Source organism: Eleginops maclovinus, chromosome 23 (assembly GCF_036324505.1).
Source record: "Eleginops maclovinus isolate JMC-PN-2008 ecotype Puerto Natales chromosome 23, JC_Emac_rtc_rv5, whole genome shotgun sequence".
In the NCBI taxonomy this organism is placed as follows: domain Eukaryota; kingdom Metazoa; phylum Chordata; class Actinopteri; order Perciformes; family Eleginopidae; genus Eleginops; species Eleginops maclovinus.
In genome coordinates, this window is record NC_086371.1 from 4,662,442 (window position 1) to 4,676,698 (window position 14,257).

Below are 14,257 nucleotides of genomic sequence, written 5' to 3' on the forward strand. Positions count from 1 at the left end.
AAAAAGAAGACAAAGCAAACCTAAATCCAGACAAAGCCAAGATGACTTGACTGGATTCGCAGCCTCGGGTCAGCTGCTGTGTTTTCTCTGCAGTGAAAGTGAAAGATTACCGGGCAGTGCCATGAAGTCACCCCATCTATCAGACTGGTATCATGAAGGAGTGCCTAATGGGTCCATACTGGTACATCTGTATAAAACGTTGGGAACCACTAATCTACTGCACATTGACTACATCACTTTGAACAGGAAACATCCAGAGAAATGTAACGACGGGCGGTGTGAATTAATGAATCCTCTAAATCACATTAACAGCAAAGACTAACCAATGCTGCGGAGCGTTAGCTAAATCTTAATCACCTGTCAGAGGGGATCCTGCTGTTCATTCTAGGAGATAACTCTGAGTCAACACTTTATGCATAATTCTTCCCATTAATTAAAACATTTTCATCTCTGATATTTATAAAAGCGTGGTAAAACAAACCTGCTTTTTCCCCTAAAGCTCTGCAGCAAGATCTGTTGTGCACACAAATTGTATAGATCGACCACCTTAAACACATTATATGATCATGAAAGATACATATCTCATAAATGGTGAGCTAAGTAGATTATGTCCCCTGTCTGCTGAGTGGCTAATGGATGCTGTGGCGTACAGGGACTAGGTCCTGTTAGCTGACTGTGTTTGAAATGCTAACCCTCCAGGCTTTTTCACCACTGTTCTCACTGAGATAAATCCCTGTTGCACTTAGTAGTCATCCATTTTTAATGGCGCGGACTCAGCTGGAGAGATGCATGAAGACAGGGGAGGAGGAGTGGGGGGGGGGTGAAGGTGTGGATGACACCAGCTGAATGCCTGGGGCTAATGTATGTGCAGTGCTCTTGATGTGTTTTTGCACTGTATGCTCGGCGTCAGCAGCAATTACGTACGTCTGAGGTTGTTTTGCTGCTGAGCAGACAGTGCAGCCATTCACAAACACACCATGATCCCTACCCTATTTATTGTTTCCTCACTGATTTGACATTTTGTAGGAAACCAAGAAAGCAGTCACAGCTGCATGACTGTGTACTGCTCTTTCCAGGAAAACAAGAAGCTTCCTGAGCCCCTTAATATGTCTGCAGCAGCAGCAGCAGCAGCAGCAGCGGCCATTCCACAGATGGCAGGCGGAGAACGGCCAGCTATTCAATCCACTTCAGTGCAAACATGATCCGTTTGAATGGCGAGGCATAAGCCAAGACATTCTTGTGTGGGCAGACCTCCCTAAACAACCGCAAACAACCGTGGCTCTGTGTTTGTCCTTCAGAGACAAATCTTTGAAATACCAGAGCAGCGGATCAGTTGGTCCAAAAGCAAAGGTTAGAGGGGAGTTTTTCTCTGGGAAATGTGTTGTTGCATGCATGATGGCCCAACAATTTCTCTGTTTTAGTAAGTAAGTGAGGCAGTCAGTGAAAGGCCTATTAGGGAAAGGCAGGGCCATTCCTGTAAATGTGTTTTTAGTCGACTTTCCTGCTGAGATTTAAACAGTCAATCTAAAAACAAACAAGTTAGACAGTCAATAAACCACTAACTCCACACTCTTACATAACTTAGAAAAAGTTGACACACCCTCTCAGTCAGATGTTGAGCAAACATGACCACATAGCTCCAAATATTTGATAGGTTTTTATTTCTCTAGTGGATTCATATGTTGTTATTCTGCACAGCAGCATACAGGAAATTGTGGTAAAATATAAATAACAAAGTTCAGCAGTGTTTCCTTTTTTTTTCTTCTATTATTCATTTAATCAAAAAACCTCTGTTAAAAGTGGCACATTTTGTCAGCCTTTTTCAATATCTTTCACACTCTCAAGAATGTCACATTGAACAACTAAACTTTAAAAAGTATGGGTATAATCATTATTTACAGACAATCACCTTTGGGTGAGCAATGCTTATAGCTTCTTGGAAATTCACTTCCATAATGTTAAATGCAACAAAATGAAAATACAATTATGTTATACAAAGATCAAAAATACTATCAAAACCCTTATTATAAATGGCAGCACTATATCAATAAACTGCTGTTGACATATTACATGTAAGTACAAAATCCTGTTGAGGTAGCGCCCTCTGAAGTCACTTGTAATGTTAAAATACTGAATAAACATCACTTTATATACAATACAGCAAATCTCTCTTATTTCTTCAATGCAATTGTATTCCTTTGGTAAACAAAACTGTCAGAAATGTGCAGTCCTGCAAGTGACACTTTCAATCATACATTCACAACATTTTTGCATCTTTTTTTTGGGATTCTTCAGGAAAATAAACAATGGGATCACATGTTATTGAACATTCATTTGCTCTTCCTCACCCCATGCTCAGAGTGTAAGGTAAATGGGACTCTCTCTGTGGTGGATTACATTGTCAGGGCAAACCAAAACAAAAAGAAAGAAGAGAGAGAGCTGACGGAGAAAGGAAATCCAGTGTGTCGCCCTTATTTGGGAATGTAAACATAAAGAAATGTAGTAGATCTCATGTCTGACTGCTTGTGAAGTCAGAGAACATTCTTATAACATAGGATTGGAAAAGAAGTTTGACTTGGCAACAATTGATTATAATGTTCCCCAGAGAACATGAGCTCTAAACAGAGGCCACATTGTCTCTTTTTTTTTTCTTTCTTCCTGCCTCGCAGATTGAATGTCAACTTTGGGAGCAAGTTGGAAAATATGTTGTGGAGTTTCTGAGGCAGGCAGATGGGATCAAAGAGTTCCTCCTCCAGTCAGACGCACAAACGCACTCATTAATGACACATTCTTGAGCTTCTTTAATGGCAAACATAACTTTGGTTTTCTAAGACGAGAAAGAAAATCGCAGCGAGCTTAGCTCACCGTACAAAAATACTTGGTAAGAAATATGACATTCATCCCCTTTGCCAATGTCAGTGTGTTTCCCTACATGACCAAAATACTCTTTAAATGTATTCACACTTTGTGATTATTGATACATGTATTTATATGCACACACGCTCAAATGACTATGAACTAGCAAGAAAAATAAATCCAATGTATAAAGCATAAAATTATTCTATGTGGATAAAAGATAACTATAAAAATATAAGAGATCTTAGAGGAAATCAATATGTTTATGAAACTGGGATAAAGGCTCGAGCCGAAATCAAAACAGTCATCTGGTAATTGTTCAGTGCAATTCAATTTAACTCTATAGCCTTGTCTGCTCAGAATATTTTCATCCTCTTACCCCCCACAGCCCTCCCTCCCTTTAATGGTCGCTGGGATGGCTGGTCTTTAGACAGCGGACAGTATTTTATCGTGTGGGCATTGTCCCCGTTGGCACTGCACAGGGGGCAGGTGTAAGCCCTCAGAATCGGGCACACCACCCTCCCATCCGGGGTCTTCAGGACGTGGGAGCCGTACACCTCCTCTGGCGCTCCGTTATTACGGCAGAAGACGCAGATTTTGGGCTCCTGCTTGCTCCTGGAGGCTGGTTTACGCATCTTCCTCTCCATGCCGAATAGGTCGAACCCGGCGAAGCTCCCACCGAAGCCCACCTCTCTCTCCGGCAGCTGGACTCCGAGCTGGCTGTGGAAGGGGCTCAGTATGGAGAAACGCTCCTTCAGGTCCAGGATGGAGGTCGGAGGGGGGCTTCCAGAAGGGCAGCAGCAGTCCAGGTGCCCGTTTTCTCCAACTCCTCCCGTGATTACGCATGGACACGCCGGGGAGTCGTCCAAACCCAGCGTGGCTTTCAGGGACTCGGTGATGGAGTTGGGATTCTGAGGCATGCTGAGCTTATTATTCTTCGTCACCAACGTGGTGAGCCCGAGATAGTCGTTCCAAAAATTGAAAGTGTAGTCGTAGGGGTTGCGCGCGTTCAAATAGTTGTGATTGAGAAAATCCATGGTCACTTCTGGTCGTCTGCTCGCAGTCATATGAAGTGAAACAACCAGAGTAATCCGTTAAAGTCTTTGTAGCCAGAGTTGGTCTCCAGGAATGGTTCATGCACAGCGATGCGGTCTCCAGCGTTCCTGTTATGTTTGAACGTCCTGCGAACAGGCTTTCTTGTTATAAGGACCAGGAGGGCGGGGCGCCCTGCCTTCAAAACCAAGTTTGTGATCAGGTTGAAAGCACGCTCCCTTTCTTCAGAAGCCACATTGAGAAAGACTTATTTTATTGCAGCCAGGCGCTCTGTCGGCATCAATCATCATTCCAGAGATTCGGGCATTTTCTTTTGGAAAAAAAGTTGTTAATAGTTCATGATTTGGCCACGGAGAAATAATTACGCGCACAAGACTAATTACATTATTTCAGCTCGAGTATCGATCAATTCGATGAGGATAGCTCGGCTCTTTGTTCCCCCCTTGGTGCTTAAACATTAGAATTCTGCGTGTTTCGTGAATCAATATCGTTAATCATCGTGCCTGAAAACCATCAGCACCAACCCGGGCGTTCACACACCTTAACCCCTTGTGTGCCAGCAGCAGAGGCCCTTTGTTCCATAAAGCAGCCATCGTCTCTGTGTCCAGGGAGGAACAATCTGTGCTCATGCATCCTATTATGTTAAAATGTAACCTATATGAGGAAAGCCTTTTAACCAGAACCTAGTGTTTACAGTTTCCACTGCTGGAAAACGACTCTGATTATTTCAAAAACAAAAACCAAATTGGATTTTGATTGGGTGTAAATAAAAAACAGATTCCTTAAATACATGTGCATTGTGTATGTTTTATAACCTTTTTGTAATCAAATGTCTGTTTACATGCAGCATTGTAAAGTTAATAGAAGGAACTAACCCTTTATGACGTCTTGCTGTGTATTAAACTCCAGTTTAACTGTGACATGCTGTGAGTCCTGGCATTAAAAACCTCGTTAAATCCAGACAAAACACCACATCAGTCCTCTCAGACCTGACGTAAACACACCATGCAAAGCTGTTCTTCAACAGGGGGCAGCAGAGTGCAGTTACAGGGCAGTCCATATACACCAAAGACCCCTCCCTTCCTTCTTTCTTATTCTTCTTCAGAGAGCCAAACAAAACCTACAGTAATGATGGCTGGGTGATGAACTTCAGCCACGATGTCCTCATAACAGTCAGATGTCATTATAGTATATTGTGATTACACAGAAGCAAGAATGGCTATTTAAAGAGAGGCTTCCACACTGCACAGAACAATCAATTAGGACTCATGAACCAAATACTATACAATACACATCTGGGTTATAATATATCTAATAACGAATGTGTTCAAATGTGAGACTGCATAACAAAACCCCAGCATATGCACAGGGCCATACAGTGCTGTTAAAGGGTCAGTTCAGCCAAACTACAAAACAACCTCTTGGATTACTTCTGGTATTATGCAGCCATGACTCTGTTTGTGGCACTAGCAGTACTTGCATATTAAAACATTAGCATGGTATTAAATCAGGTTAATCCACAGAACCAGTGGTGAAATGTAATGAAGTACCCCCACTACTGTACTTAAGTACAATTTTGAGGTACTTTAACTGAATCCTTTCACATAATGCTTCTACTTTACTAGATGTTGGAAGCATATCTGTCTGGCAGCTTTAGTTACTCTACATTTTGAGATTATTAATAGAAATAAACATTAAGTAATAAATACATTTTGACATATAATTATAGCTTTCATATATCCAGCAGCAGTATAGAGTAGTTAACATTAGCTCCACAGTACATGCAATTTTGGAACTTAAAGGGATAGTCCGGCGAAAATTGACCCCAGGGTCTTTTTCTGCCTGAAATCTGATCAAATGAGCCCTCCACAGAGTTCTTTTCATTCATCAACCAGTATAGAGCTTGCCCGGAGAAACCGGGAGCAACGCTAATAGCCCAAATGGCTTACAGTGCATTCGATCGGGGCAGTGCGCAGAACGCCGCCGAAACGGCATTTTTTAACCACTAATATTGCTCGAAATAGCACCAAACCTGTGCAGTAGCATGACTAGGGTCCCTACACATAAAACGGAGCACCAACAACGTAGTTTGCAAACCCAAAGTTTATTAAAAAGAACTGTTTTACAAGACTCACCAACTGCCCCCCATTCCAGCTCCTCTCCTAGGAAAGTCACATAAACCGATTATCGAATGCACCGGAGTTCAGTTCAAGGAGGAATGTTTTGGAATGTATAATTCCATGGAAATTCATATCTAGTGAGTGTTGACACGGAAATGAAAGGAGTTGCCAAATGAAGTATAAACAAACAAAAAAGTATTTGTGTTTTTCTGGAACAAATCTTCAATGCGCTCCTTTCTTTTGCAATGCATTCGATAATCGATTTATGTGGACTTTCCTAGGAGAAAAGCTGGAATGGGGGGCAGTTAGTGAGTCTTTTTAATAAACTTTGGGTTTGCAAACTACGTTGTTGGTGCTCCGTTTTATGTGTAGGGACCCTAGTCATGCTACTGCACAGGTTTGGTGCTATTTCGAGCAATATCAGGGGTTAAAAAATGCCGTTTTGGAAGCATTCTGCGCACTGCCCCGATCAAATGCACTGTAAGCCATTTGGGCTATTAGCATTGCTCCCGGTTGCTCCGGGCAAGCTCTATACTGGTTGATGAACGAAAATTTGGCTTATTTGATCAGTTTTCAGGCAGAAAAAGATCCTGGGGTCATTTTTCGCCGGACTATCCCTTTAAGTGAAATGTTCATGTGGACATTGATTTACTTTGTATCATTTAGTATTTCTAGTTAAACTAAAGTATAAAATCTGAGTACTTATTTTCCCTCTGCACAACATACTGTCAAGTTAGCTAGTCAAGGGACCTTTTCTTTGCTAAAAAGTTAAAGGATAAGGATGGTTTTATATTAATGCTTGCTTTTATTTCAACCTGAAAGATGCACTTAAATGATACAATAAAGAAACAACACTTACTATAACATATGTCATCAGAAATGTGAAGAAGGGGATGTTGCAGGACTTACTGTATTCTCAGTCTATTCTAATATAGCTTATTGTGGTATTGTTAGAAAAGTTACCCAGTAATCTTTGAGAGAGAGGTTCCTACCCAAGAAAACCATTTAAGTTGTTTCCATGTCTAAAGGCCACATCTTGATGTTTGCTTTCCACACTGTAAAAACACACATCTACTGTATGGGGTTGCGAGAGAGATATAAAGAAAAACCTTCTCCTGCAGGTTACTAACCTTTGCATATAGTCTCATTGAAGCGAGTGGATTGTTATGAATCAGTGTGAAACAACATCACATTCAGTGTCTCGGATATGGTTGATATGGCGGCAGGAGACCTCATCTGTTTCTGTACATCTGTAAAGCTGCTGCTCTTGCACCATATGTTTTCATCAGAAGGAAAGTCTCTAAGCATCTACATTTGCAATATATAGCCCCACAAGTATCCTGTCAATCACCATGCAGCACAGTGACTCTCCTGCAGTGATAGAAGTGATCCAGATTGTGATTCTCCAGGGGGAATATGAGGCGGTAAACAGTGCGCTCTCTGCGGGCCTCTGATCCTGTGATGAAGTGGGCAGCTCAGGAATGTGGAAGCGGCCCTCTTGAAACAATGATAACACGAGTGACTGGTGTTCTAATTAAAACTTCCAGGGGGAGGCTGTGAGAACTCACTGACTTGAAAAGCTTCACATCTATTTTTAAGGGATCTAATAAGAACGCGCTACCTTTAGGAGACAGAGTGATAGAGGCAGAACAGAAGCACGGTCCGATGGCTTTTAGAGGCCATTCCTCTCTGTAGGTTCTGCAAGTTAGTTTGAAATAGTATTGGCTGCTCATTGGATTTTTACTCTGGAGCTGGTGCAAAATATGAATTTTATGATGAGGCATTAATAATGTATGTAATCGCCAATTCTTTTTTTGCAAGCCGGGGCAGATTGTGCGAGCGGATTCCTGTGTTGCTGCAGAGCAACTGAAATATTCATGGCCGTATTATTTCTTAATTTTGTTGTGACTAAGAGGGATTAATACTCATCCATTAACTAAAGCTAATTCTGCGGCCGCCTCGAGGTGGTGTGAGTATATATTGGACAAGGAAGTGAGATTAGCAGGGGAATGATGCATAACATCAGCGGGGAGCGTTGGCCTGTAAATCGATTTGGGAATCACGCGGACTAAGTGATTGTTGTGTAAGTGTTTTTTTCTTGATGGGGGAAAAAAAACCACAGATCATCAGGAAAAGTGGCGGCTGCTGAGGAAGTCACTTTGTTTTTAATCACCACATCAAATTTCCAGCGTGGGCTCATTAGCAATGTGAGACTTCTCTTTAACATTTTTGTGTGCAAGATGTATTATGCAATGCAAATCAGCCCTGGCATGCCTTTTCACTGAAGTTAGGGGTATGATAATGTTTGATTTATACCATCCCGTAGAGCTAATCTGCTTCATACATTATGATTACAATCATAAATACATCTGCGCTGTGATCCAGGCCTTGTTTTGTGGCAGAAAGAACAAAATGTGATGCATTTGGGGTGAAACTCACTCCATATTTGACACGATAAATGAAAGATTGATGATGGTGTAAAATGCATGAAGAAATCAGAAGCCTTTTTTTTCAACCTTATTGCATCTGCTCATACTGATAGTAATAATTTAAATGCATCATTTGGGCATGTTTTGAATCACTAGCATAAGATATTGTGTCTGTTACCTCTTAGGCAGAATTGGAGAACACATTTTTCTGTGAAATACCAGAATGTGTTCTGTGGCTGGCTTCAATCTGTTGCTTATTTCATGAGGCACATTTCAGCAGTGGCCTTGGAGAGGTGAAAACATTGGGAAGGATTACACAAACAACACACATACAGGTTTGTGCATACACTGCTGCCATGGATAAGTCATTACGATGCCTTTCTAAAAGATATTACACAAGTAGATATTCCCTCCAAGCTCATAATCCAGACCCCTGCACCCGCAAAGGATCATAATACTCTCTTCATATTACAACCACCCCCTGCGACATGTTTACAGAGGTACATATTGATCACAAAACAATACATAATGGATTTGCAGGAATTGCTGAAAGATCTATTTTGCCGTATCGATCGCTCGCTCTAATGAAGATGAATGCTGAATCACTCAGTATGAAAATGGCTCACATGCATTATCCATACCTACTTTTACTCCCGATCACGTTCTCCTTTTTGAGTCCCAAAGATTACCATGTGTTTTCATTCACATCCATTAGAGCTCTGTTTGTGATTATGCAAATGAGAAAACATGCAGGAAATTTAATCAGAGCACAAATTTGATTTCACGTGAAAAATTGCTCGAGGGTGGATGCTTGATGGCGTATTATTGAGCAACCAAATTATGTCTAATATTTGTTTTCACAGTGGGCCTCTGCTTGGACACGCCACAGCTTTATAGGCTTAAGGTTTGCATGGGTTTGGAGGCTTCAAGTTAACAGTGCTGCATAAGGTTTGATTATCCTTTGTTCTCCCTGGAGATGCTGAATGGGAAGTGCGGTTAATGGGAAACATTTCCATATCAGCAGCCGAGCACAGCAGCTTGTGTTTATGCATTTTTATTATTGTTGTGTCCCCTGAACCAAATATCTAAGTGCTCAGTTTTCTTTTGTTCCACAGATGAACGGCAAGAAAATGGGCTCTTTGTAATTGCACATGAACTCGGAGGATGCTATTGTACCATTACGTGTGCCACTGCAGATAACTGGTGATTAAACTGAATGCAACTCCAGCAGCATGAAAGAATGGAAACTAATAAAGCATGCCAGTCAATATGAGGTGGGTCTGTTTATCAAGCTGCGAGATGTAGAACAACAAATGTCATCCAGCTTTCAGTCGTCTCAAGGTAACAGGAGGGCTGTTGCATGTCATTCATAACTCTCCTGGAACAATAGCTGTCAGTGTAGGGCTCTAAAGCATTGACAGTTTAGCATTTACACCCCCTATAACCTGCCCTTATCAATCTACATGCACATCTAGACATGCAAGTAAATGAGGGTACATGAGTTGAATCGAAACCGAAGAATACATTAGAGTCAGTACTAGAAATCTCCCCTGAGAAATTCTCCAAACATTTCCGCTCGAGATGTGAAGTTAATTTCCCCACTTTTTAGCAAATACTACAAATGCAGTGCCTGTCATTGTGCATAGGACGGGAATGTTAAATATCTAGGTTTGTGGGGCATGTGATCTCAGGTGTAGCAATCCTTAAGGAATTGTTCACCCCAAAAAAATGTAGGCAGACATGAGCCCACCCCCTTACCACAAACTCAAAGATACCCCATTTGTCTTTTTCCTAAATGTAACACCATATTTTTCTAGTTTTGGGACTGTTAAAGGCTACATACTCAGCTTTTCAAAATAGTTACCTTCAGCTTGGGGCTTAGGTAGATACAACCTGCCTGACAAAGTTACCAAGTTCAAAGTCAAGGGTTTAAATGAAAGACTTAGTGGCCATTTAAAAAAGACCCATGTGTCAGAAGTCTCCTGCCTTTGAGTTTGCAGAGTTTTGCATCCAAACGGTTTCAGAAAAACTCTCAATAAGTTGCCAAAACTTGCTGTGGTATTGATTCCTTTGCCATGGTTAAAATAAAGTAAAACAATAAGCCTAAATCTTTTGAATTTCACTCCAGAGGGAAATAAAGTCCATTTTAAATGTTTTCCACAAAAGCACAAATCCACCAGATAAAGTTGGAGCACAATATTTTTATTTCACTAGTTTAAACAAAATCCCTCGCATGACAAGTCCAGTTAGCAAAGGAATCGACCAACAGAGAAAAACTCAGGGTTCCTATAATGAGGATTAAGTTGCATTACTGTCCTTGGCTTTCTTCGTAGCTTAAGGGTACAATCACGTCTCCATACATGCAGTCTTCCTCTAAAGCCAGGTTGTACTTGCTTCCACTTCCTCCTTTGTAGGCACTGGTCACAATCTTGAGCCAGCCCTTCTCACCCTAACGAGAGAAATATCAGGTTATTTGGACATTAAATTAAGTGCATCACATGCATGTCCTTTTAATTACCAAGTTTAAGTAACCAAAGCCCTTTCAAATGTTGTGACTCACCCATGGCTCGCCCCAGGAGTTGCGGACAATCCAGTACTCGGTGCCGTTCTCCACCGTCCAGCCTGCCACAGACACAATGTGGTTGATGGATGGGGTCTCAACATACTCGGTGTACAGTCCTCCGCTGTATACGTCCAGGGTTTCCGTGGCCATGATTCCACAGCTGAGGGAAGGAAGATTCAAGTTATCTTTTTTTAGGAAATTAGTTTGTCATTTACAGCAGTCACTAGGCTTTCCTAACAGGTGTTAAGTTCAACCTGATGGGTCCTCCAGTGTAGATTTCTGCCATCATGTCCTCACGCCCACTGACTACTCCAAAGTCGCCTACTTTCCACAGAGTGTAGTTCTGCACGATGTTGCACACCGTGAAGGTTGTGCAAGTCCCACATTCATTGAAGGGCTTGCATTCTGATGAAAGAAAGGAAATGCATAATATACAACTCTTAAACAGCTTTTGGAGGAACATTCATAAGTGCATATCGTTTTTGGTGTTCTTACTCTGGTCAATTGCCTGGTAATTGTTGCAGGTCTCGTCAGGGATGCCGTGTTTGTGAGCGTACTCCCACACCCCTCCGTGGTCCCCTCCGTGACAGGTGCCAGCGTCAGCGCAGTTCACCACGTGTTGGACGGACAGATAAGCAGACGGCCAGGCGCCTTTCCTCTTAATGTTGATGCGATCTACACCGAGGGGCAGAGAAAATAGTGTCAATCACAAAAGAACAGTGCTCACGTAAGACTAGAGCAAGGTCAGGTCTAGGCTTGAGGAGGTCCAAGTAGCTTTAGACATATACAGACAGGGATTCATGTTGTTGCTCTCGTTTGGCTGCAATAAACATGTAGAAGAACCAGGAAATAAATCCACCATGAAGACATTTAAGGGTTTTTGGGTCTAAGCCTACTCTTGACAACTTGCCATTTCCCAAATGTGCAGCCATTCTGTTAATCTTAAACTGTGTGGAAGTCTTTTTAAAAAGTGCATTATTTGCAAAAACATTGTTTTAACCAAAACATTATATTTGTAAAGAGACCAACCTAAAAAGGGACCCAATTAAATGTTGAAAGCACAAGTTGATAATCCAGAGTAACAGTTATCAAAGAAGTGGTTATAGTTTTTAAAGTAAATGACATCTTGCTTATGCTTTGCCATTGAATACCATCAGGAGGAAATTCAGCTAGAGTTTCCTATTGGCTTTAACGAGCTGAAAGAGAGGGGACATCTCACCTGCCATTGCACTGGTGCTGCCATGAGCCCAGCAGGATCCGCAGTACTGGGGGATGTGCTGGTTCCGGGTGGTGGAGACGTAGTTGACGCCATTTACGTTCCTCCAGTCCCAGGACTTGGGCAGCTGACCGAGGTTTAGAAGTTCACTTGCACGAGCAGCAGTTCTGTAGGAGACGGGATAACAGGCAGAAATATTAGGAGCAGGTTCAGTGGTTTTGGAAGGGTTATTGTGGTGAGGCAAAAAGAACAGCCAGAGGAACGGTCAAGTTTGGATGCATCAACCTTTTCTAAAATGAAGCCGAGCTAGCCAAACTCACGAATGGCTTTAAATCAAGTCAGAGAAAATGACTTAATAACAGGGCAGGCAAACCACAGAGTTGGAACGAAGAGAACTTTATTCTTATTGTATTAACTACAAGATCATTTGTGTAAAGTTAACTTTGCAAAGCATACTTTCCCAGAACCGTCACTGGCAAAAAGTTTAACTCAAACCATCTGTCACCTAAAATTACCTACCTACCAAAACCTGTGAAATGCCTTTTACGGCAGCATTAGGTGGTCATTTTGCACAAGCAGTGGGTTAAATATAACTTGGAAACAGCATATGGGAGGGTTATACCTATCAAGACATCAAACAAGTTTATAAACCTGTCCAATATTCTTTAAAATTGGAAATTAATTTCAGTACTTATATTAAGAGTTCCTTGAGACTCCAACCAAAAGACATAACGGGTGACGACAGAAATCTAAAAGCCAAAAAGGCCACTTACTTCACCCCAAAGTCCGGTTCCCTCGGCACTGGCTGGTAACAACTCGACGTCTCTCTGAAAAAATGTTTAGCTGAAACAATGAGACTCATGAGCAGGACAGCAACAACGACAAACTGAGCCATGTTGCGCTTCAGAGCATCAAACAACATGCTGCACATCACTTTGGTTTGTCCTTTAAACCCCCAGAGAGAGAGGCGAGCACCTGCTGCGAGTCGTTAAGCCAATCAGAGTTTATTGATCTCACCTGGAGTCTGTCTGCAGGTTCGAGTGGAGGAACACATTCAGGGGATCAGATCAGCTGCAGAATAATGAACTGATATGATATACTTTTGATTCAGCAGCTCAATTACCATTAATACCCCCAATGATTTAAATCTTTAAGGCTGAAGAATATATGATTTTGAAATAGCATGTTATTAAGGATCAGGATCTTTAATCGCTTGAATAATTTAACCTCTTGATTTAACTCTTGTAATATTAAAAAGGCAAGAAAGTGAGGAAAGAAATATCGTCTTAAAGCAACAGCTGCATTACATACAATAAAGCAGTTCACTAGAAGCAGAGGAAAGGCTTAAACTGCATCTAACACATTCATTTGTTTTTAGCAATGCTGTTAATTAGAATTTGATGATTGGTTTCTGGTTTTAGATGTTTTTTTCACTATATTTAACACATTTATCTATAATTATACTGTCTGTTGTAGATTTAATGGCTGCTGCAAAGTGAGTTTCCCTATTATGCTTATTTTCAGGTTTTATATTCGTATTTTTTTCCTCTACTGGGACGTTTTCTCATGCTTTAATCTTCAAAAACATTTTCTCATGTTTTCAAGTAATATTGATGCATTGATGCTTGACAGAAGCTCATCATTATGTTTCCAGATTTCTCTTCCTCTTTTTGTTTATGCTCCTGCAGCTTGTGTGATAACAAAGCCCGTATCAGGTTTCACTGCGAGGCTGCAAACAGAGCATGATGCTAATTGACTGCCTGCCATCCTCTCCCATCTGCAGGAATAGAAAGCCATATTTAATGCCTTGATTAAAATCTAATCCCTCCATGTGAGTCGGAGATGAAAGTAATTTTCGTGTAATGGAGACTATTAATATTTAGATATAGAAGGGGAAACCAGATCCCAGATTTGCAATCAGCTGGAGGATGGTAAATGATATTAAAGGCAGCCAGTGAGCTGGAAAGCAAAGCCAGCAATAAGTTTTAATAAGATGCTTCCAATTAATATTTATCTTTCT

General features: G+C 41.3%; 2 protein-coding genes across 2 annotated transcripts; both read right to left on the bottom strand.

Annotated features, from left to right (window-relative positions):
- Positions 1-1,644: 1,644 nt before the first annotated feature.
- On the bottom strand, positions 1,645-4,052 carry nanos1 (nanos homolog 1). Its single transcript, XM_063877089.1, has one exon. It carries the CDS (start codon positions 3,921-3,923, stop codon positions 3,213-3,215), a length of 711 nt encoding a protein of 236 aa, XP_063733159.1. The 5' UTR covers positions 3,924-4,052; the 3' UTR covers positions 1,645-3,212.
- A 6,587-nt stretch (positions 4,053-10,639) lies between these two features.
- On the bottom strand, positions 10,640-13,169 carry LOC134859466 (cathepsin Z-like). Its single transcript, XM_063875972.1, has 6 exons — positions 13,011-13,169; positions 12,241-12,404; positions 11,517-11,696; positions 11,276-11,426; positions 11,019-11,181; positions 10,640-10,907 (listed from the first exon to the last, which is right to left on the bottom strand). The coding sequence occupies exons 1-6, from the start codon at positions 13,166-13,168 to the stop codon at positions 10,767-10,769; spliced, it is 957 nt and encodes a 318-aa protein (XP_063732042.1). The 5' UTR covers position 13,169; the 3' UTR covers positions 10,640-10,766.
- Positions 13,170-14,257: the final 1,088 nt, after the last annotated feature.

Bases quoted from the DNA above. Each gene is read 5' to 3' on its own strand.
- nanos1 (XM_063877089.1), bottom strand. From the start codon at position 3,923: ATGACTGCGAGCAGACGACCAGAAGTGACCATGGATTTTCTCAATCAC.
- LOC134859466 (XM_063875972.1), bottom strand. From the start codon at position 13,168: ATGTGCAGCATGTTGTTTGATGCTCTGAAGCGCAACATGGCTCAGTTT. The intron at 12,405-13,010 runs GTAAGTGGCCTT...CGTCTCCTACAG, and splicing joins GAACCGGACTTTGGGGTGAA to AACTGCTGCTCGTGCAAGTG. The intron at 11,697-12,240 runs GTGAGATGTCCC...CCCTCGGTGTAG, and splicing joins CAGCACCAGTGCAATGGCAG to ATCGCATCAACATTAAGAGG.